The following is a 22,779-nucleotide window of genomic DNA, read 5'->3' on the forward strand; positions in this document are numbered from 1 at the left end:
AAGAGGGATCCCTCCTCAGTTGCTCTTCCTGAGGTTTCTACTGTTTTTTTTCCCCGTTAAAGGTTTTTTTTGGGGGAGTTTTTCCTTATCCGCTGCGAGGGTCATAAGGACAGAGGGATGTCGTATGCTGTAAAGCCCTGTGAGGCAAATTGTGATCTGTGATATTGGGGTTTAAAAATAAAATTGATTGATTGATTGATTGATTGATTGATTGATTGATTGATTGATTGATTGAAAACTGGAAGATGGTTCCACAGAAGAGGAGCCTCCACACACTCATCATGCAATGAATAAGCGTGTGAAGATTTTATCGGTCACTGACTCTAAAAAACAAGTATTCTCACCTAAGTCTGCTGAGTCTGGGGCACAGGGCCACTCCGACCCCTCCAGCTTTGGTCGCCACAGCAACAAAGCCAGACAACGACCCCTATCTGTTCAGCCGTGCTCCCTCTGTCACAGTTAGGAGACCACAGATGAAACCTTGTGGCAACAAAAGGTCGACCAGCCTGACCTTGAAGCCTCTTCAAGGCCCTAATCGGACCATGACTTTAAGCTTAGCTGTCTTACATTACCTTGAGCAGACTGAGAATAAGGGTTTCAATAAAGAAAAAAATCCTTCACACAGGGAGCCAGCAAGAGAAGCCAAAACAAGAGAAATATGATCTCCTGTCCTAGTTCCCATCAGTACACATGCTGCAGCATTCTGGATCAGTTGGAGAGCCTTTAGAGACTTGTTAGAGCAACCTGATAATAAGGAACTGTAATAATGCAGCCTAGAGGTAATTAATGCATGGACTAGTTTCTCTGCATCTTTTTGAGACAGGATATGCCCAATTTGTGCAATATTATGGAGATGAAAGACAGCAGTCCTTGAAGTCTGCTTTAAGTTGGAGTTAAAGGACACATCTTGATCAAATACCGTTAGATTCCTTACAACACTGCTGGAGGCATCTAGAGAAATTATATCTTTAGATAGTGAGTTTCTGAGGTATTTGGGGCCATTTACAGCAACTTCAGTTTATCATCAGGAAATTGCAGGTAATCCAAGTTTTTTATGTCCATCAAACATGCTTGGATTTTAGCTAAATGACCATTAAAAAAACACTTTTTTTACTGTCAGGCTCTCTTTTAGACTCTTGTTATGAGAAGTCTTCCTCTTTTTAGTTGTTTTTCAGGGTAGGAAACTGTTGTCAATGCTGGAAGAGCAACTTTATCTCTATTATCTATCTCGGTTTTCTGTCACTGAATCAGGTATTTACTGCTGCATGGACATGCAGGGACACTGGCATTTATAGAAGAGCCAACAGAAATGCCTTCTCTCTGAAATGAGATGTGATTGGCCAAAGTCTCCCACCACAGGCTTGATCTTCTAAAGCCTGAAAACCGAGCCAACACAGCCAAGGGGGTGCTGGAGTCTTAGTTTTAATCTCCACTTGAATTACAATATGCTGAAAGGTTATTATGGACAATTTGCCCAATGATGCCAATAAACCTGCCTACCCCAGCTTTAATCATAAAGCTTTGCTAAAACTGTGATGAACCTGCCAGATACAATGTGGTATTTTCCTGCCCTATCTTAGTGACATTTGTTTCATCTCAAGCCTTGGTGGTGATGACAAAGTTAAATCAACTAACAACTGATTGTGTTTGCTGGTTTCCTAAACAAGTCATTGCTAAAACAGGAAGTTGAGTATCCTACAACATAAACCGCTTGCCATGGCCTAGATCAGTGGTTCCCAGCTGGTGGATCGCAGTCCAAAAGTGGGTTGAAGGTCTATTCTGAGTGGACTGCAAGTGACGTGCAAGTTTGTAATCAATACTTTATTTTGAAGTACAACAAAATTATTAATCAGAGCTTTTATTTTGATGCGTCGTTTCCTTTGGCGACAGACTTTGTCATTTTTGTCAACAGTTTCCCAACAGAAACAGCAAACTAGCTTGCATGAAGCATGGCCAAACAAAAATATTACGCTGCTGATACATCCATATTGTCTGTATTTGTCGGGCCTATTAAAAATCAGTCATTTAGGTTTTCTTTAGATGTGACAATATGGATGTTAGATGCACTGAGATTGATTTAATGAAGTAAATGTACAGATTTGATGCAATGATAATGGTGTAATTTATTTTTTTTAGTGTAACACGTATTTCATTCGAATATGGACCCCAGGAAGAGTAGTTGTTGCCAAGGCAACAACTAATGGGCATCCTAATAAACATTAAATACAACTATCTCAAAACTATACTAAACTATACGCTGCTCAAAAATACTATTTTTGATTAAATGTACTTTGTCACATTCCACCACTGTGTAATAACAGTTGTCTATAGAACTGTTTATAGCTTCCCTAGCTAACCTTGGGAGGCAGGGTGACACACATATTGGCCATTAGGACCTACAGTAAACAGTACTGTCCTGGTTGGGGAAAAAAGTAAAATAAAGGCAGGAAATACTGGCCCTGTGTATTCCTGTGCTGCAGGTACTGATAGGTTTAGATACTGCAGACTGTCACAGGACGGCTCATGCACCATCGATTCTTCTCCCCTTTTTCTTAGTCACCTCAGCTCAAGGTGCCCTTAAGCAAGACTTGTATGCACCAGTGGAGCTGTTCAGGGTAAATAAATGGATTACTTCAGGCAGTGATATAACATACTCAATTAATTTGAAATAAAGCCCTGGGAAAAGTGAAAAGGCTCAGTCAGCCTTTATGAGTTAATAAAAGTTTTAAAAGTGGTTTGAGAAAATGTCAAAATGTTTAATTTGATGCCAAAAACATGAAAATGAGCCTTAAAAGCTGCTTTTCTGGGTCAAGACGAAGGATATTTTGTTTCCAAAAATATCTCCCCAGCTGCTCAATGGAACAGCTAAACTGGAACACTCAATGGGACCTTTGTGGGGCAGTAACACAGTAGACACACACAAAGCACATGTACATTTTGGCAAATGTAGGATGTTAGAGAGTCAGAAAATTCATACATAAATACATTCTTACACGCCATTCTCCGCTGGATTCTCTAAATCCTCCTCTCAACTGTTTTTTCAAAACACTGAGTCTCTTCTAACCTCACAAAATGTATTTTGTAGACGGAAGCATACAAGAGGGAAATTATCTATCTGTAATTGTATCCCTGTTGGTATGAGGAAGTATCAGCTATTTTCTCTCCTCTGTTGTGCATTTAAAAGTCTAACCAAGCCAAAATGGTCCCAGGCCTTCCAGTGAGCATTCTGCTGCTTTATCCAGGGAACAATTTGATAAGAGGGATGGGGGGAGGAGGCATTTCCCTTGTTAACACAATAAATGAATCCTCCTGATATATGTTTTGAGTAGGGAGATAGAGGAGACAGTTTACCTGCCCACCTTGTGCCTTATTTAATTAAAAAAAACCTTCCCTCATTAATGAGACAGTAACAGTACAAGAGCAATTGTGCTTTACTGTTTGGGGAATTTAAAAAGTGCAATTTTTTCAGAACCATACAGTAACACTCACTTTACCATTTGGGTTCATACATAAGTGCTCATATGGGACAGCAGCCCAGTCACCAGAGTAAATGTACATAGTTACAGTCTTAGGTGCGAGTCTAGTTGAAAGAGATAAATGGGTTGAGATAGTCATTTGAGATAGTGACTGGTTGGTTTTGTTGCTTTTGAGGTTGTAGATGAGGATGTTAGATGAAGGGAAGAAAATGTTTGACAAGGTGGTGTTTTGAGATGGACAGAAGGGTAGGAGCAGTGAACTCAATGGTGCAGAAAACTGAAGAATGCTAGTAGGAACATGGATTCCATGACTTTGTCTATTAAAGGGGAACTAATGTTTTTTTCAACTTGGGCCCTATTTTCCGATCTACTTTTGTCTAAATGAGTGGTAGGATGTTCAATATTTGACATTTCTCCAGTACGAAGCTAGGGCTGACCTGCCTGCAGCCTGTGAGCGCGCGCTATATTACATAATAGGGCACTGGGACAGCGTCAAACAATGTCAAAATACGTCCACTAAAAGTGCATTTTTTTCCACACAGATAGGCTTGGATTGTTAGTATAATTATCCGACAACATAACGGAAATGATAAATAAACGTTTGTCTTTACCTTTAGCTGGAATTGGACATATTTGTTGTGGCAAGTCAAAACACTTCCTCTGCCTGTTCCCTCTCTCTCTCTCCTCGTCCCTCTTCAATGAGCTCTGCGTCCGTGTACATCCATGTAATCCGTGTTCAAATAAATATGGGCGGTCATCAAATTCAAATGGCTCATCCAGATCCAGTTGGTCAAAATCTGGTAAAAATTTGGACATGTTTGTTGTGGCAAGTCAAAACACTCAATCAGAAAGTGAAAGTCTGGCTTTGAAATCTCACGTCTTGCGAGATTCTTCTTCTTCTTCTTTGGTGTTTTACTATACAGTCTATGGTGTTTTATGGTAGATGGTCTCGCGAGACTTGAGTTGTTCCAGGAAGTTACCGCTGGAGCAAGCTTACAAATGCGACTGTTTGGAGTAGTTTTTGATCAACTGGATCTGGATGAGCCATTTGCATTTGATGACCGCCCGTATTTATTTGAACACAGAGTACACAGAGCTCATTGAAGAGGGACGAGGAGAGAGAGAGGGAGCAGGCAGAGGAAGTGTTTTGACTTGCCACAACAAATATGTCAGATTCCAGCTAAAGGTAAAGGCAGACGTTCATTTCTCCTTTCCGTTATGTTGTCGGATAATTACGCTAACAATCCGAGCCTATCTGTGTTAAAAAAAATGCACTTTTAGTGTACGTATTTTGACGTTGTTTGACATGGTCTGAGTGCCCTATTATTTAATATAGCGTGCGCTCACGAGCTGCAGGCAGGTCCGCCCTAGCTTTGTACTGGAGAAATGTCACATATTGAACATCCTATCACTCATTTAGACAAAAGTAGATCGGAAAATAGGGCCCTGGTTGAAAAAAACGTTAGTTCCCCTTTAATGGAGACAGATAACCTGAACGGACAGTTCAGATCCAACAGGCAAGGAGGTCTAAAGTGAGGGGCAAATGTTTGGAATGTATGGGCCAGCACATCAAGTGAAGGGAATGTACTACTTAAAAAAAGTAATGTACTTTTAAATTACTGTCAACTGTCTGAGAAACAGTTATTTCAATTTACTCTGACAGATTTAGAAACTAACTTGAGTTGTTTGATTTAAAGGCCTGTCCAGGCTACAATAAACAGGTCTATCACAACATTTTTGTTGTATTTATGTCCCACACTGTGGCACTGCAACACTAAAATGCTATAGCTGTGTGCAATAATATTGAAGCAGATATTCAGAGGTAACACAAAGGTTATTTTGTCTAGTAACTTATTACTTTAACAGATTACAGAGTTTAAAGTGGAAATAAGCGGTAAACCCTAACCAGAAGTTATTATTAAGAACTGACATTAATAGGTTGATGAGAAGTTGCTGTATTTGTTATTTATTAGCAAACCACATTCTGATCTTTTTTAATCACAAGAGTAAAAGATTGAATCCAGCTACTCAATTAAGGAGTTTCCTTCATAATGAGTGCAGACACTGACACATTTCATCTGAGTATCCGGCTAATACTTAAGTATGTTCACTCTAAATATACTAACTCATTAAAAAAAATAAAAATGTATCATCTGAATCTCCATGGGCCCGCGCCCTTGCTATGGTGGTCTTCATACAGGTTTTCTGGTGTTAGCCATGGCACAGCAGCTTGTCAGCTTGAAGACTGTATAGGCTCTTGCTTAGGAGCTCCGGAGGACTCACGCACCTCAGGGCACCCCGGGGCGACAGATTGGCCTTGGTCTGTTCCATCCATTGCACCAAGGAGATGATGTTACAGTCACAGTGCCATGGGTTGTCATGGAGGTAAAGCTTCATCAGGTCTGACAGGAGTCAGAAAAGAAAAATTATTATTTAAATTAAACCATCATCAGTAAACTATGCAGTCATGAAAGTGGGACTGTAAAAACTGAGGCTGGTGACATACGGGGCATAAGGGCAAATGTGTTTCCATCCACTGTCTTCAGGTGGTTTCCATTGAGAGCCAGCTGGGAAAGCTTGGTCATGTTCCTGAACACATCAGGTGGCAGGTGCTTCAGCTCATTGTTCCTCAGGTAGAGTTCCTTCGATATTCAGCACATTTGTTTTTGTTGCATTTAGTTGACCAAAGCACAATAAGACATTTATGTGCAATGCAGTCTTAGTAAACATTAACAGCTATTTGCAAATTGATATCAAAATGTTTACTGGTAAGGTCAACTACCATAAAACTTCAATTGATAGCCTGGGCTATTATTTTCTTGAATCACTGAAATCAACAGGCCTATATTTGGGACAGGCGCCTATATGGGGCAGGCCTTTAATTCTTTTCACACAAAACTGTTACTCAGCAAGATCAGGAAATACAATCAAATTGTTTATTTAAACTAGTATGAATATTACTTGTGTAAAAATTAAGCTTCTATCAATTTTGTATCATTCATTTGATCTAGTTCCAACAAACAAGTGCATCACACAGAGAGAGTTACGGCGCTCAAGGATTATGCCACCTGGCATACCGACACAACACCACCTTATCCTGTCAAAACAATAGTCACAATTTGGATTAATTTCTACGAAAAGCCCTTTTGATTCTTTTGATCTGAGGACCCTTACAGACTAAAGGAATATGGATAACTTTCAGGGTAATTGAGTAATGGGCACATAATTTGAGGTAGCCAACTTGTTTTCTACATCCAAAGAACTTCTATAAAAAAAAAATGAACTGCTTGGCAACCAGACCAGGCGTCTAGTTGAGACTGGCATTTTTTTGTCAAAATGTGTAACCACACCAGGATAGTAAAAGGGACTGAGCGTTTAATTGGGTCTAGGCTTTTAACTGAAGTTTTAAGTAGTGATGGCCAAATGAAGCCTCATGAATCATTTTCTTTATTTTATGACCCCACTAGATGGTGCTTTTTGTTCAACAAAAGGTTTAAAGCACACTGAATTGCCATTCGTTGAGCCTTTCTGTTTAAACCAAGAGCGCCATCTAGTAGGCTAAAAAAATAATGAAAATGCTTCATGAGGCTTCATTCAACCATCAATAAATTTAAGGTAACTGTCCTAATTTGCAGACAAATACATCTCAAATTTACAAATAAACTGGTTTTACACAATAGAAAAAAATTACCCATATTTTATCCCATTGTTGTTCTTTTTAAAGGTTGCCTTGTACAAACTGGCAAAGGGACAATCGATGAAAACTAGCTTTTTAAGCTAATTCGAGTGCATTTACATGTGTGTGTTTTTTGTACACAATGTTTATTAATGTGCATTGTCCCTTTCAAATAAACTAAACTGAAACTGAAACTGAAACCCAATTATTTTTCAAATTAAACTGATTGTATCTGACATATTCATCTGATTCTCCATTTGTGTATGAACCCAAAACACTGTTGTACCTGCAAGTTGCCCAGGCCATCCAAAGTTGAGGAGCTCAGTGTGGACAGGAGGTTGTTGTCTAGAACTAGCATCTCCAGAGATCGCAATGGCCTGAATACTCCAGCAGGGATGTTCTTCAGGCTGGATTTGGAGAGACAGGATTCTTTAAATAACATCAATATACTGTAAAAGTACTGTATCTTAAGCATATGTAAATATCTATTGGGTAATATAAACACATAATGCAATATTGTTAGTGATAAGGGTATTCACTCAGCACGGAAAACATATCAAACTCTGTTATTATATCTTGTTCTGCCTCCTACAGGTAGGAAAACAAAATTAAGCTATCTGCTTATTATAGACCTGCTATATCTAAAACATGCTACTGTAGCTGTCACTTAGCAGAGTTAATGCTGCTAAGTGACAACAAGGCAATACAGCAGAGATCAACCAAATAGTGACTAACAGTGTTGTGCATTATGTTGGTGTGATCATCTCCAATAAAATTGGTATACTTGTCTTATAAATACTATTTCCACAAACATAGATGTCACTGTATATTGAATAGCTTTTGTCTTGTTTCAGAACTAGGCCCAGCATTTAAAATAGGCAATGGAGTAACACAATCTTGATTTATATATGATTGGCTGCCTAGTTTGACTGCAATTCCCTTGCAGTGATATGCACGATTGACAGCTGCATTGGATACACCTTGACTCTGACTGGTTGTTTTCTGTGAGCCCCAGTTCATTTTTGTAAATGCCATTAGACACACAAGGGGTTGAAGGAGGAACCTAATTTTTTTTTCACAGATTATCTGTTTCATGAACGTTTGTGTGAATGTAGAAACAGTTTAAACAAGATGACGGTTATTTTTTTTGTTAGAAAAGTTAAAATTGTATCTTTAAATGTTTTTGGAAACATATCTTAGCATACTGTTTAGCTGTAAAATGAGAAAGTTAATGTGGACAGTGGGTGGGGCTTTCTTTTTAGCTCAACTGTTTCCAACATGAAGGACGGGTCACAGTTTCTCATGTTACAGCTAAACAGTACACTAAAATATGTTTCTGAATACACTGAGGTGAGAAAAATGTAATGCAGTGACAGAATCTTGATTCATGTTTGATCCCAGCTGCATACTTTGACAGTCTGACTGCAGTTCATGAGCAGCAATTGACATGATAACAACTGTGCTAGAGACTCCTCAACTCTGACTGGTTGTTTTCTTTCTTCTGCATTAATGCCATTAGACACGCTACAAGGGGCAGAGGAATATATTTTCATTCATTTTCAGGAGTATTTGTTTCATGAAGTGCATTTGTCACAGTTTCAGCAAATACAACAAAAAGTTAAAAAAAATTTAAATTATCAAATACAACTTTAATAGATTATGACGTGTTCTCACTGCCAGGGCAGGAATCATTTGGCCCTGTGCACTGCCTAGGTGATTTTGCGGTTTTCTCCTCTGACTCTTTCCTGTCAACACGGCTTTGACACCTGCTTCTTTAAAAGAATGCGATGACATTCTGGACTCTTACTGAGCAACTTCAAATGAGACGATGCGTACATCACCAGTGGTGGGTTTGATTCAAGCCTGGCATGAAGCGCTCGGACGGGCTGTAACGACAGTTTGACACCAGTCTCGCCCGGGCAGGGATCGGCACCGAGACCCGGTATTAAACAACCCAAGGCAAGTTTAATCAACACTGTAATAAGCTCCGCCACTATCGGCGTTACTTTTTAAAGTTTCAGTTTCATGTATCATCATTGTGCAACGGTGGGGCCGCGGTACAGATGAAGGGAATATAACTTAAAGATGACTCTAGTTAACGACAGCTACACTTGTTACTGTGAGTAAGTGCGATAAAACCTCTGCCAGCCAAGCCAATACTTTATCAATACATGTGATTAGCATGTAGAATATTTCAATCCGCTCTGTCCACAGTCTCTCATTCACCGCTATTATGATTTATGATCGCGGTCGACACAAGCACATCGCGTCATCAGCAAAGTGTTTTAGACTTAAAACTAAATTGAAAGCTGTATGTATGTTCTTCCCTGAGTCCCTTTTTGAGGCTCCTGCTCGAAAATGACATGCTCAGAATAAATAGGGTATATCTCTGTAATTACAAGCTTGATGTGCATTATCTTGGTATCACAATAAAGGTAACACTTGTGAGATTCCATCAGAAGTGTCAGCATCACTGTTGATGCAACTGTGTCAGAGTAAATGCAGATGGAACACAGCATAAATGGAAGAATTTCTTCCGTCGCCTAAAAAAAATGTCATTTTATAATAAATACCCCTGTGAAAATAATGCCACAGTAGCCTAAAAACTCAATAAAGCCATGGAACAACATCTGGACATCACCTGTGAGAAGTTTGATGTTGCTGAAATAAAGCAGAGAAAAATTACAGAGGTTTTAGTAAAGAAATGCCTAGGCGTCCTCAAGTTTGGCACAATTTGGCACAATTTGGCACCATTAGAGCCATTTGAGATTTCTTAGGTATCAAGTTGTAAAATTCATTTCATTTCATTTAAATGTCTTTATGGGTCTAAGAAAAACCTGTTTTTGAAGAAAAAAAAATAAAAAATAAAATATGACCCCCCCCCCCTCAAAGAAACCCTACAAAAGGACTACATTTGTCTCCAACAGGAGCAGATTTATTTATTCACTATAATAATACAACAATAACTATAATAATATAATAATAATAGTAGGAAAATAGTGTGTCATTCAAGCATTTGGCAGCTCGTTTTTTTGGAGTGAGGCACAGGGGGACATTGCATTTCCTGCAATAAATGGGAGTTTTCACCCTCTTTATGCCGGCATTCTGGCACCTCTTACAGTACCTCCTACCTTGAGTCGCGTCAGTACTGTAATAACGCGGCATGCAGGATGACGCTGGAGCAGGCGTGGAGGATGACCCTGGAGTAGGCGTGGAGGATGACGCTGGAGCAGATGTGGAGGATGAGCCTTCAGCAAAGGCCAACATTTCAGTTGCAAGCTGCTCTCTGAAGGCCTTCTGAGTCAGAGCAGGAAGAGACTTCATCCTGCACAACTCCTTGTGCAGCAGGAAACTGTTGACAATAGCTATGTCCATAAAATGGTAAAAGAAAGTTTTATACCACTTCATAGTCTTGTGGTGTACGGTGTAATATCCGATAAGAGCATCGGACAGATCAACACCGCCCATGCTCTTATTATAGTCCACAACTCCATCAGGCACAGGCACTGCCTTTGTGCTCCACACCCCAGCCTCCTTCACCTTGTGCTGAACAGTCTTTCCACTGAAAGCCTGGTGGAGTGTGGAGCACAGCGTCACCTCTCTAGTGTCCATCCACTTCAGAAACAGCAGTTTGTCTTTCCTGATCCAGCGCATATCCCCCCTCTCTGGCCTTTTCGGGAAGTCGTTTGCGGACGTTCGTGGGAATCCAACCCGGTTTTTCCTGATGGTCCCACAGCAGGCAATGTGTTTTTGGTGCAGATCTGTGAAGAGGGCAGGACTGGTATAGAAGTTGTCTACATATAAAATGGAGCCACCACCAAGCAGAGAATAAGGCAGTAAGTCCACAACCGAGGAATAGCTCAGACCATGAGCTGTGCTGACATTACTCCTGTCACTCTTCCCCGTGTACACAAAAAAGTTCCACGTGTAGCCTGTAGCAGAGTCAGCAAGTACAAACAGTTTGTAGCCCCACTTAGTAGGTTTGTCCCTCATGTACTGCTTCATACTGCTCCGAGCCTTTGACGCAACCATTCTCTCGTCAATACAAATGTTTTGAGAAGGCTGGAGATAAGCCTTGCAGGCTGCCACAATGTCGGTGTACAGGGGTTTTATTTTGAAGAGCCGATCGTAATCCGGAGTGTTTTTTTTGCGATCATTGTCCTCATCTTCTTTTGGGTTGCTGAGGTGCAACGACCACAAAATTGTTTCAAACCGGTCACGGGACATCTTCTCGTGAGGGAAGTGAAAGTTATATGGCCATTGTTTCCTCCAATAGTCTCCTCTGTGGTGGACTTGCACAAGGCCAGTGACTGGAAGAGTGCCAGAGGGGTCCATGTTGCTGTAATGTCAATAGTGGGACCGGGATTCCGGGCTGGCATGAACCTGAGGGGGTCAGGTTTTTAGTCTCCCTCCTCTCGATTGTGCCACCTTTCTCCATCCTGTGGCTGGGCTGGAGTGGGGGGAGGAGCAGAGGGACGTTGAGAACTGCGTTGTGAGCCAGAGGGCCTTGGAGGCTCATATTCATCCTCACTGTTGAATAAATATAAACAACAATATATTTATATATTGGCAAACAACTGCACTTGGGCACACACACACACACACACGCACACACCAAGGCTTCAGTTGCTCTGAAACTTCACAGAAATACGCAGTCCCATGTCCACTGCCGGAAATCAAGAAGACACACACCTTTCTCCTTCCTCTTCCACGAGTGCAGCAGGCAGACTTCGTCGACACTTTGCTATCCTCTTTGATGGCTGGCTACGTGGCTGGGTTGGAGGGGGGGGGGGAGCAGAAACACCGTGGGGGCCAGAGGTAGAGGGCCCTGGGTGCTCATGTTCATCCTCACTGTTGACATAAACATAGACAATATATTTATATATTGACCTACAACTGCACTGGGGTACACACACACACACACACACACACACACACACACACACACACACACACACACACACACCAGGGCTTCAGTTGCTTTGAAACTTCACAGTAATACACAGCCTCATGTCCACTGCCGGAAATCAGTCACACACCTTTCTCCTTCCTCTTCCACTAGTGCAACAGGCAGACTTCGTCAACGCCTTGTTATCCTATTTGATGGCTGGCTAGGGGGAGGTGGAGGTGGAGGTGGAGGGGGAGCAGAAGCACCTTGGGAGCCAGAGGTAGAGGGCCCTGGGTGCTCATGTTCATCCTCACTGTTGACATAAACATAGACAATATATTTATATATTGACCTACAACTGCACTGGGGTACTGAACAAAAATACACTTATCCCCCCCCTCCCCCCCGTATAAATAATCAAGGTAATATAAATAACTATGTCGCACTGGAGTATTAGTGGCATCTATCAAAAAAATATGTCACGAAGAGGGGAAAAACCATAGTAAGTCTATTGCGTTTCTTTTATTTTGAAACGCACTAGCCGGGTCTCATATAATGGCTGGGGCTTTGTTTACAAGAAAAAATAAAGGTCGGCACCAGAGTGATGACATAACACCGAATTCCACAAAAAATAATTCTGTAAATGTATTTATAAGTACAATTGAGATTACGTACCTTGAATCAGAGTGCTCTGGCTGTATCAGGCTGTCGTCGTCAGAAGACGAGTCCTCAACAGCAACATTTGCCCCACTGTCCAAAAATATCAAGACCAAAGCTTCTTCTCGGCTGTATTTGTGCTTATCACTTGACATTTTGTCAAGGAGATAAAATAAATAAAAGCAGCAGAACAGTTCTCTGTGTCAACAGCAGTGGTGCGTCGCTAGCCTCCAGTACGTCTCTGTGCGTAATGAGCTTTCAGTGCAATAGAGCCCCGTTGTTGTTACGCGCGGCGATATCTTCGGTCCCCATTGGTCAATCTTGACGCATGACACCTTGTTGGAATCGTAAGAGCCAATAGAATCAAGTTCTGCGCATTTTTTTCAGGTAAACCACACGACTTGCGAATCACAAAGCGATAAGGATGAGTGACGCTCCGTGACGGACAGACGCTTTGACCCAATCAGAGTCTTTGAAAAGCGGGCTAAGCATGTCAAAGAAGCCGGAAAGACTCCCAAAGCATGCTGGGAGATGTAGTCCTTCCATTTCAGCGGTTTTTATTTCTGTGGAGTATACTTTTCGCTGTGATACTACAAAGGTAAGCCAGCATTTCTGGTTTTGTTTTTCAAAGGCGCTTGTTGTTTTTTGTCATATTTGGCTGCTGGATCAGTGAAACTTGGTCGTAGAGGGATAAAAATGGTATTGTTGGAACGTGTGGAGACTCTGCTGATATCAGAGCAGCCGCTGTGCCGGCTTTATTTGTCTGTGTCGCTCGTATTTCTGTGTTTTCGCCTCGCATTGTTTGATCGCTCGGTGTTGTAACTGTGTTTGTTGGTCATACGAATGGTTTATATGAGCGTGTAGCAGAGATTCTGAGCTTTCTGTGGGTATGCAGCATGTGTGTGTGTGTGTGCAAGTTACATGTTGCTGCTGAGGGGGAAGTTGTTATACTGTCTGATAGCCCCCCCCGGCGGGGGCTTCAGGGAATAAAAGGCTAATACTTTATCTGAACATGTACCTGAGGCAGCTGACCTGCGTGTCCTCAGTAGAGGAGGGACAGAGAGCAGGATGAATGACTGATACTGATGTTTGTCTTCATGCTGAGATAACGTGACTTTCTTCACTCAGTATTGTGATGTCAGGAGGAATATTTATATTCTAATGAGATATTATTGGGTTTTAAATAGTGACTTTGTTGTTGTAAACATGACTGTTGCTGCCATGGACTGTATAAAACTATATCCACTGACCTATAAGGAAAGCATCAGGAGGTGAGGTGTGTACATGCGTGTGTGTGGAGGAGAGGGGAGAGGGAGATGCTGGTAGAGAGATAGTGTGTGTTGTTAGATACTGTTAATGTCACTTATTATGCTTCTGTGCATTGATAGCTCTTTTTAGTCTGTTTCTGCATCATGTTGAGGAGGGCCATGCCTGTATAAATATATATATGTATGCAAAAAAAAAAAAGTGATCGGTTGCTCGCTGCTAAAAATGTGGCCCGTCGACATTATCTGGTTTTGAAATGCAGCCCAGTTGAAATAGTAGCCTAATTGAATAGCCCTGCTGTAGTTTGTTTGTTTGTTAGCTATCTAACAACACATCAAAAATAGGCTAATTGTAAGCCAGTCTTGTTCAGTGAATCAGTTTATCATGTACACTCAAAAAATATTTAGGCCTAATATTTAAGATAGTTTGTTTATAAATACATGAACCTGGTTGTTCTATATTTAAAACACATTGGATTTATTAGTGCTATTAAATAAATCACATTAATCACATTACTTATTATACTCATTATTTTTACTTGAGCTTGTTTTATTTATTCATTTCACAGATAGTTATACATTGTTAGTCCTTAAATTCATTATGAACATGGACTTAAAATCATTGTTTTATTTTATGACCTTGCTGCCCTGGCTTTTGGCCTTTGTGCCCTCAAAAAATTGACAACACGAAAGGCGAAGTGGCCTTGCCCCTAAATGACGAAATTCCAGGCCTGCTCACTGCCTTGTACACTGTCCTAATGAGACCATCCTCCCAAGAGAAACAACAACAACATCAGTCGTTTCAGCATGTGCTCAAAACAACATGTGTTTCTATTCAATTGACAAAGCCCACTGGTCATATTGTGATGGGAGCGAAGTAGGAGGTGTCTATGGAGAAGTCAGGGGTGGATGAATGGGTGTACAAAGCATGCAACCATCACTATCACTGCATCTGAAACCGACAACAACAACATAACAATAATAATAATAATAATAACTTTATTTATAAAATTTAAAATATATAATATAATATTATAAAATATAAAATTAGCTACAGCCAACATAAGGAGAGTCAGCGAGAGCTGGGGTGGAAAATGACTCACAGGTGGATTACACGGTAAAAGACATTGGAACAGACATGACTATGCATTGGATCTGTGACTCAGTGAAGGATAGGGGCACAGACCTATCCCCAGGGCTAGAATTAGCAGAACTCAGGGCAAGGCAAGCGCATCTTTAGAGGACAAAAGTAGCACAGTCGAGAACAAGATGTTTCAGGTTTGTCCTTGCGGCTGGCAGAAAGTAACATCAGTAGAAGGCCTCAGAACTCATCAGGGAAAGAAGAAGTGTGTGGCAAAGAAAGGGCAAAGTAGGCGCATTGATCACTACTTCCTAAGAAGTCAGTCCAGTCAGTCGGATGAAGTTCAGCGACAGGTAGAAAACCACAGTTCGCAGGATATCAGTAACACTGCCACTGAGGAGGAGGAGGAGGGGTTAGTAAGAGGGGATGCATGTGACACTGAGGTCAATATGCCAGTCAGAGAGCGAACCATGAAGCAAAAGGATAGAGTTAGATGGCCTAGGGCAAATGACAGTAAAGAATGGGAGATAGTTAATAGAGATTTGTCAGTAATCTTACGTAGGCTTAGAGGAAATGCAAAAGAAAAGTTGGGAGATATAATTTACTCATATGGTGCAGAGAGGTTTGGGGTGCATGAGAGAAAGAGGAATGAGAGGGTACAGTCAGGTAAATCTAGGTGGCAAAGAGAAATAGAGAAGTTAGTTAAGGAAAGGAGACAGTTAAAGCAGTGGAAAAAGGCTACAGAATCAATCAATCAATCAATCAGACTTTATTTATATAGCGCCTTTCATACATCAAAAATGCAACCCCAAAGCGCAAAGCAAAGAAGAAGAAAGGGAGGGAATTAATGTGTTGCAAGAGGAGTTGAGAAGCAGGCTAGCAGTTCTTAGAAGGGCAGAGCATCTCAGGAAAAAGAGGAGGAAGAAGGAACATGTAAGGACAGGTTTTTTCAGGGACCCTTTTAAGTTTGTTAAAGGATTGTTCAGCCAGGAAAAGGGAGGGCAGCTGAAAGCAGAAAGGCTAGAGGTTGAAGAATATTTGAGAAATACATATTTAGATTTAGAGAAGAATAGGATAGTAGATTTTCCACCTGATATCCCTCCATTAGGAGGGATAGAGCATAAGATGGATGTCAGGCCACCTAGGTGGAAGGAAGTTCAGGAGGTGGTCAGGCATGCAAAGGCTTCTTCGGCCCCAGGGCCTAATGGAGTCCCCTACCAGGTTTATAAAAGTGCACCTGATATCCTTAAATTTTTGTGGAAACAACTAAGAATAGCTGTGGACCTTAGCCAATTCCGGATGATTTCTCTCTTGAATGTAGCGGGGAAGATTTTCTTTAGTGTGGTAGCACAGAGATTAGCTAGCTACTCAGAAAGGAATACCTTAATAGATACTATGGTGCAGAAGGCAGGAATATCAGGTTTTGCAGGGTGTTTAGAGCATACTAGCATGATCTGGCACCAGATTCAGGCAGCGAAGATTAATAAAAGGGACCTGCATGTCATACTTTTAGATCTTGCAAATGCGTTTGGTTCAGTACCACATAGCCTCATTTGGAGTGCGTTTGACTACTTAAAAGTGCCACAGGTAATTGTTAACTTAGTAAAAGCATATTTTCAGGATATTAGGTTGTGTCTAAGTACGGCAGGTTTCACAACAGGTTGGCAGAGGCTAGAAATAGGTATTATGGCAGGGTGTACAATTTCTCCATTAGCATTTACTATGGCAGTGGAAGTAATCATCGGGGCTTCCAAGTGGGTGGTAGGTGGGGAGAGACAGCAGAACAGGTTGCATCTTCTACCAGTTAGGGCTTACATGGATGACATGACACTGGTGTCTACAACAATGCATGGCATTGTTGTAGACACCAGTGTCAGTGTCAGTACAGTACACCAGTACAAAGAGGCTACTAGAGAAGGTAAATAAGAACCTCAAATGGGCCAGCATGAAGATCAAGCCTAGTAAGTCTAGAAGCATCTCAATACGTACAGGGAAGTTAAGTGATAGGAAGTTTGTCATAGATGATGAGGAAATCCCAACAATTAGGGAAAAGTCAGTAAAGAGCTTAGGTAGGTGGTACAATGTGGAGTTGAATGATGAGGAACAGGTGGTGAAATTTAGAAATGATGTGGTTGAAAGATTGGATAGAATAGATAAATCAGAACTTCCAGGAAAGTTGAAGTTGTGGTGTTTGCAATTTGGGCTATATCCTAGGTTAATGTGGCCGTTGTCAATTTATGAAAGTCGAACCCAAGATCGGCAGTTCAGGAGGCAGAGGCAGCTCTTAGGCAAATAGAGATTGTAGGTAATGTTCAGTTTGGCCGGGGAGGCCTGGGGCTTGGCTCAGGCAAACCGGTATGGAATAAAGCAGGTCTCAAAGATAAAAGAAAGCTGGTTGTGGAATAGATAGGTAGACAGGAGGAGATATTAAGGGGTGCAAAGGTAGTGGTCCAGGCTAAGCAGGGACATTGGTTGAATTGGGAAAGTGTAGAGAAGAGGAAGCTTAGTTGGAGGGACCTGTAGAGTATGGAGGAGAATCGTATTAGATTCCTGGTAGGGGCTACATACGATGTATTACCAACCTCCCAGAACCTAAAACTGTGGGTAAATGGGGACCCATCATGCCCATAGTGTTCAGGTACCACAACCTTAAAGCATATTTGCTCAGGCTGTAAAGTTAGCTTGTCACAAGGCCGATATACATGGCAACATAACCAGGTGTTGAAATGTTTAGCTGCAGGCATCGAAGGGAAACGAAGACAGGTAAATTCAGAAGGTTTTAAGAATAAGAGTTTAGCAATTCAGTTTGTCCGTGAGGGGGAGAAACACAGAAGGGATAAGTTAGTAAGGAGGCAAGGGTGTGGCCACCTAGAAGGTGCTTGTGATTGGGAAATGCAAGTAGATTTAGGTGGAAAGCTTGTTGTTCCCCAGGAAATGGTTTGTACCAATCAGAGGCCTGACATAGTGTTGTGGTCAGTGAGTAAACGGATAGTTTATTTCATTGAGCTGACAGTAATTTGGGAAGACTCAGTGGAAGAAGCCTATGAAAGAAAAAGCTTAGGTATGCAGACTTAGGAGCAGAAGCTGAGCAGTGAGCATGGAAAACTAGGATTTGTCCAGTGGAAGTGGGGTGTAGGGGATTCATAGCAAGATCAGCTGTCTCACTCCTGGGGGAACTCGGAGTGTGGGGACAGAGTTTGAGGAAGACAGTGAAGGAAATGTCAGATGAAGCAGCTAGATGTAGTCAGTGGATTTGGATGAGGAGGACTAATGTCAGTTATACCTCACACAGGCTTCGCCCTCTACTGGACTCTATGGGTATAATCTCCTCCAATCGCGTGCACGCGATGGCCCACTGAAAAATTTGCATGTACGTAGCTAGCCAATAGGAAGTGCCTACCTTACCCGCTGTCTTTGACGAGTATATAAGCAGCTTCGTCCGTAGCTGCCCTCATTCCTTTTACTTTCAGCGTCAGCAAGTGCCCACTGACACAACCACCTCCTAGGATGGAGTCGCCGCTAGAAGAGACAAGACACTGGGGGTGTCGGTGTCTTGGTGGTAGAGCGGGCACCCCATGTGCAGGGCTGTTGCCACGGCGGCCCGGGTTCGAATCCAGCCCGTGGCCCTTTGCTGCATGTCACTCCCTCTCTCTCTCTCCCCCCTTCACACTTGTCTGTCCTGTACATTAAAGGCTAAAAAGCCCCCAAAAATATCTTAAAAAAAAAAAAAAAAGAAGAGACACTGCCCGGCCTGCCCCAGCGGTTTCCTTGCTCCGGTAGACCTGCACGTTCTGTGCTACTAGTACCTCGGCAGACAGCACACCACCGCTGGGCTTGAGCGGCGCCCGGCCTGCCTGTGCTGCAGAGAACTTCCCCCGTGTCCGCCGGCAGCAGCGACTGACTGACTTCTTCTCCGGCGTAGATCAACTCGCCCTGTCCCTCGGCGAGAGTGACGAGGAGCAACGGGAGTTTGAGGAGGACGCCATGGAGGAGGAACACGCCGCTCCGGCGCACACCACCACCGTGCCAGCGTTGCTGGCCGGCTCGGCTTCAGCCTCTGTTGCTGGCCCACCGCCACGAGATGATGACGACGACGATGAGGAGCTGTCCCTGTCTGACGTCTCGGCTGTCTTCAGCACCGCAGCACCCACTTCGATCAAGTTGGACTTTCCACAAGTCATGACGAGAGCGGCGGAGTGTGTCGGGCTCCCACTGCCCCCTCCGTTGCCGCCGAAGCCAGTGATCCGCCTCTGCCAAGGTTTCTATGGCCCAGCTCATCCACCCCAACCTGTGTTCATCTCCCCGGCGCTTCCTGACATTTGACAACGTGTCAAGGCGCCGTGGCAGGAGCCGCTGAAAACCAAAGCGGCGGTTGTGGGTATGGCTTCCTTCTTGCGCGCACAGGGCAAAACAGAGACTACGTTTCCCGGTGTGCCCCCGCTCGAAGAAGCTCTTGCTGCGCTCATTATCCCACACTCAGCTGGTTGGTCAGGGAACAGGAAACCTCTACCACCGCTGCTGCAGGATAAAGACATGCTGGGCGCGCAGCTGGACACAGCAGCAAACAACTTGGGTGTGCTGGGCGTCGCGACCGCGGCTTTGATCCCGCGGCTTTGATCCCGCGGCTTTGATCCCGCGTGACGCCCCCCCTTCCCCTGACACGTTGGAGTATCTCGGCCGTACCGTCGGTCAGATCAACAACCTGATCCAGGGAGTTGCTACTGCCGCAGGACGCGTGATGTCTCTGTCTGTCGTCAGCTCACGACACATCTGGCTAGGCCTCACCGCCCTCCCCAGAAGAGACCGAGAGGACCTTCTGTCTGCACCCGTCTCACCAGACGGCCTCTTTGGCTCCCTCACTACGGTGACGCAGCAGCTGAAGAGGCTGGAGGAGGAGAAAGCGCAGCTGAGCCATCATGTACTGCTCACTGCAAAAGTGAAGAGGGATGACAAGCTGCCCCGCCATAAAGTAACGGCGAGGAGGAGAGAGCGTCGCCAGCGCAAGGGTTTTTCCCCCGCGACCCTTTCAGCAACCCCGCAGCCAGCCCCAGCAGCGCCCTCTGCGGGACCCCAACACAGCTCATCCTGCAGCGCGTGGCACCAGCAGACCACCCAAGCTGAGATTATCTGGCTCTTGGAGCGCACAGCAGCCGGCCAAGTGACTGTTGGCGGGAGGGACGATGCAGGCAGGCTTCCTCGCCACCCTCCCCCGTTATTGTTCATATGGTTGTCAGGGTTGTGTATGCAAATGTTCTGCTTGTGCTACTGTAGGTCATTGTTCTTGTGTTCAAGGTAAAAATGTTTTTATTAAAATATATTACACCACTGAAAGAGCAAAATCCTCCCCTTCCACCCCCTCCATGCCCCAGGCTTTCCGCGCGGCTTCGACCGGTGCAGCCCCCGCTGCATTAACCAGCGACCCGCCGATATGTGCTCCACTGTTTAACCCCCGCAGTGGGCCCCGGACACAGGCCCCCCAGGTCGCAGTTACACAAGCACACACACACAACACACCCTCTGCCTCCGCTGAGAGAGACTCAGCAGAGCGGAGTACTGTTGTTTCTTCCAGCCGGGAAGACTCTGCTGTTGTCCCCTCATATGTGTACCCGATGGTTCCCCTGGGACTGCTGCACATGCGTCGCCTGCAGAGATGGTTCGCCAGCCTACGTTTAGACCTCAAGAGGCAGAAGTTTCGGCTGGTGACGGTCCCCCCAATGGTGCAGGGCAACCTCGTTACTGGGACTCCCCACAACGTTTGTTGGCCGGGACACGGCTGGGTCGAGTGACCTCATATACATTGGTGTTCACAGATGCCTCCCTGATGGGGTGGGGAGGCACCTGCCTGGGGAGGGTGGTAGGGGGTTTGTGGCCTCCTGGGGAGGACCGTCACATCAACCTCCTCGAGCTACAGGCAGTGTTCCTGGTTCTCCAACACTTCGTTCACCTGCTGAAGAGGAGACGTGTTGGTGAGGACTGACAACCGCACCACAGTCGCACACATCAACGTACACTCCGCAGCCCTGCTAGTGATGGCGGAGAACCTGTGGTAATGGGCCTCAGAGCACCTACTATCTCTGAGAGCCCTCCACATTCCAGGGCTCGAGAACAGGGGGGGCTGACCTCATGTCCAGGGGCAGCCCCCTGGAGGACGAGTGGAGGCTGCAACCGGAAGTGGTGCAGCAGGTCTGGAAGAGATTCAGGAAAGCGACGGTAGACCTGTTTGCCAGCAGGTCAAACGCCCACTGCCCGCTGTGGTTCTCCCTGAGGCCGTAGGACCGTCCGCCCTTGGGGGTGGACGCGTTTGCACACGTGCCATGACAAAGAGGGCTACTTTATGCATTCCGTCCCCTCCGCCTCATCCCCCAGCTACTGGAGAGAGTGAGACTGGAGCGGTTGAAGGTCATTCTGGTGGCCCAGGACCGGCGGTCAGCTCCGTGGTATGCAGAGTTGACCGCGATGGTGGCACTGTCACAGGAGGCAGGTGCAATACAGGTGCTGCCGGTCCTAGGTCAGCAACTTCAGGCCTGGCTCCTGAAAGGGACAGGCCTGACAGGGCTGGTCTGTCTGTGCGGGTGGTGCAAACGATACAAGCAGCTGGAGCTGGATCCACCGTTGCCTGTTACGAGGCTAAGTGGTTGGGATTCCAGCGTTGGTGCGAGGAAAGGGGAGTGGATCCACTAACGTGTCCAGTGGGGGACACGCTTTCCTTTTTACAGCTTTTGGTTGATAGAGGGCTGTCTCACGCGACCATTAAGGTTTACGCTGCAGCCATCTCATCATGCCACGAAGGACTGGGCGGCAGACCGGTCTTCGCCCACCCTCTGGTGAACCTCCCTCCCCCATGGGGATTCGAGGGAGGCGAAATTGCACCTCCTATGCCCTGTACGTGCGTTGGCATGTTATGTCAACCGCACGGCCACCGTCAGGAACACCAACCAGTTGTTGGTGTGTTATTGTGACGGGCCGGCCGGCAGAGCCCTGTCCAAGAAACGACTGGCGAGGTGGCTGTGTGAGTGTATCTCCTCAGCCTACAGTCAAGCAGGTCAGGAGCCCCCCACTGTGGTCCAGGCACACTCCACAAGAGGTGTGGCGGCGTCGTGGTCTACACCCTGCCCGTTCATACGGTTCTATCTCTTGGACGTGTCGGATTCCTTTTCAAGGTCTGTGCTCACCATAGGGACACAGGACTTGTGAAAAGAGGGATGTGTCAAGTGTTTTTATGCTTGACCCCCACGGGGCGACATACACCTGCATTGAACCGTGCTCTGTTAAAACACGGACGATGGGGTGCGCAAAGCGTCTTATGATTGAGACCCCTGTGAGGTTAGACCACAACCTCACCCAGTCTAGCCAGGTGATGCTAACTGGGATGGAGTTGGATCCATCATCACTCCACAGGGCGGCTAAGATCAATAAAGTGGTGATTGGGTCTTGGTACGTAACCGGTAGCTTGGTCAGTGGGTGGAGCCTCTCCCGCGGCAGGGAGTACATAGATCGGGCTTCGCCTACTGTACCCATAGAGTCCAGTAGAGCGCGAAGCCTGTGTGAGATATAACAAAGGTTACGATATTGTAACCCTAGTTATTTCAGCACAGGCGGAGCCCTTTACTTAGGGCCCTGCCACTCTTTCGCCTTACGCTGAAGTTTGGTCGGAATGAGGGCAGCTACGGATGAAGCTGCTTATATACCTGTCAAAGAGGGCGGCTAAGGTAGGCACGTCCTATTAGCTGGCTACA

General features: G+C 44.6%; 1 protein-coding gene and 1 long non-coding RNA gene across 2 annotated transcripts in view; one reads left to right on the forward strand and one right to left on the reverse strand.

Annotated features, from left to right (window-relative positions):
• LOC126399102 (uncharacterized) overlaps nucleotides 1-22,779 on the forward strand; it is a 422,917-nt gene that overhangs the window by 127,099 nt on the left and 273,039 nt on the right. The window lies entirely within an intron of this gene.
• Nucleotides 5,427-22,779, reverse strand: part of si:dkey-1j5.4 (leucine-rich repeat-containing protein 15) — a 59,652-nt gene continuing 42,299 nt past the window's right edge. The window contains exons 5-7 of the mRNA XM_050058869.1: nucleotides 7,439-7,559; nucleotides 5,983-6,118; nucleotides 5,427-5,878 (exon numbers count right to left, since the gene is read on the reverse strand). Of these exons, the coding sequence (XP_049914826.1) occupies nucleotides 5,688-5,878; nucleotides 5,983-6,118; nucleotides 7,439-7,559 (448 nt within the window). The 3' untranslated portion in view covers nucleotides 5,427-5,687. The remainder of the gene's footprint in view (nucleotides 5,879-5,982; nucleotides 6,119-7,438; nucleotides 7,560-22,779) is intronic.

The sequence above is a fragment of the Epinephelus moara genome, chromosome 12 (assembly GCF_006386435.1).
Source record: "Epinephelus moara isolate mb chromosome 12, YSFRI_EMoa_1.0, whole genome shotgun sequence".
In the NCBI taxonomy this organism is placed as follows: domain Eukaryota; kingdom Metazoa; phylum Chordata; class Actinopteri; order Perciformes; family Serranidae; genus Epinephelus; species Epinephelus moara.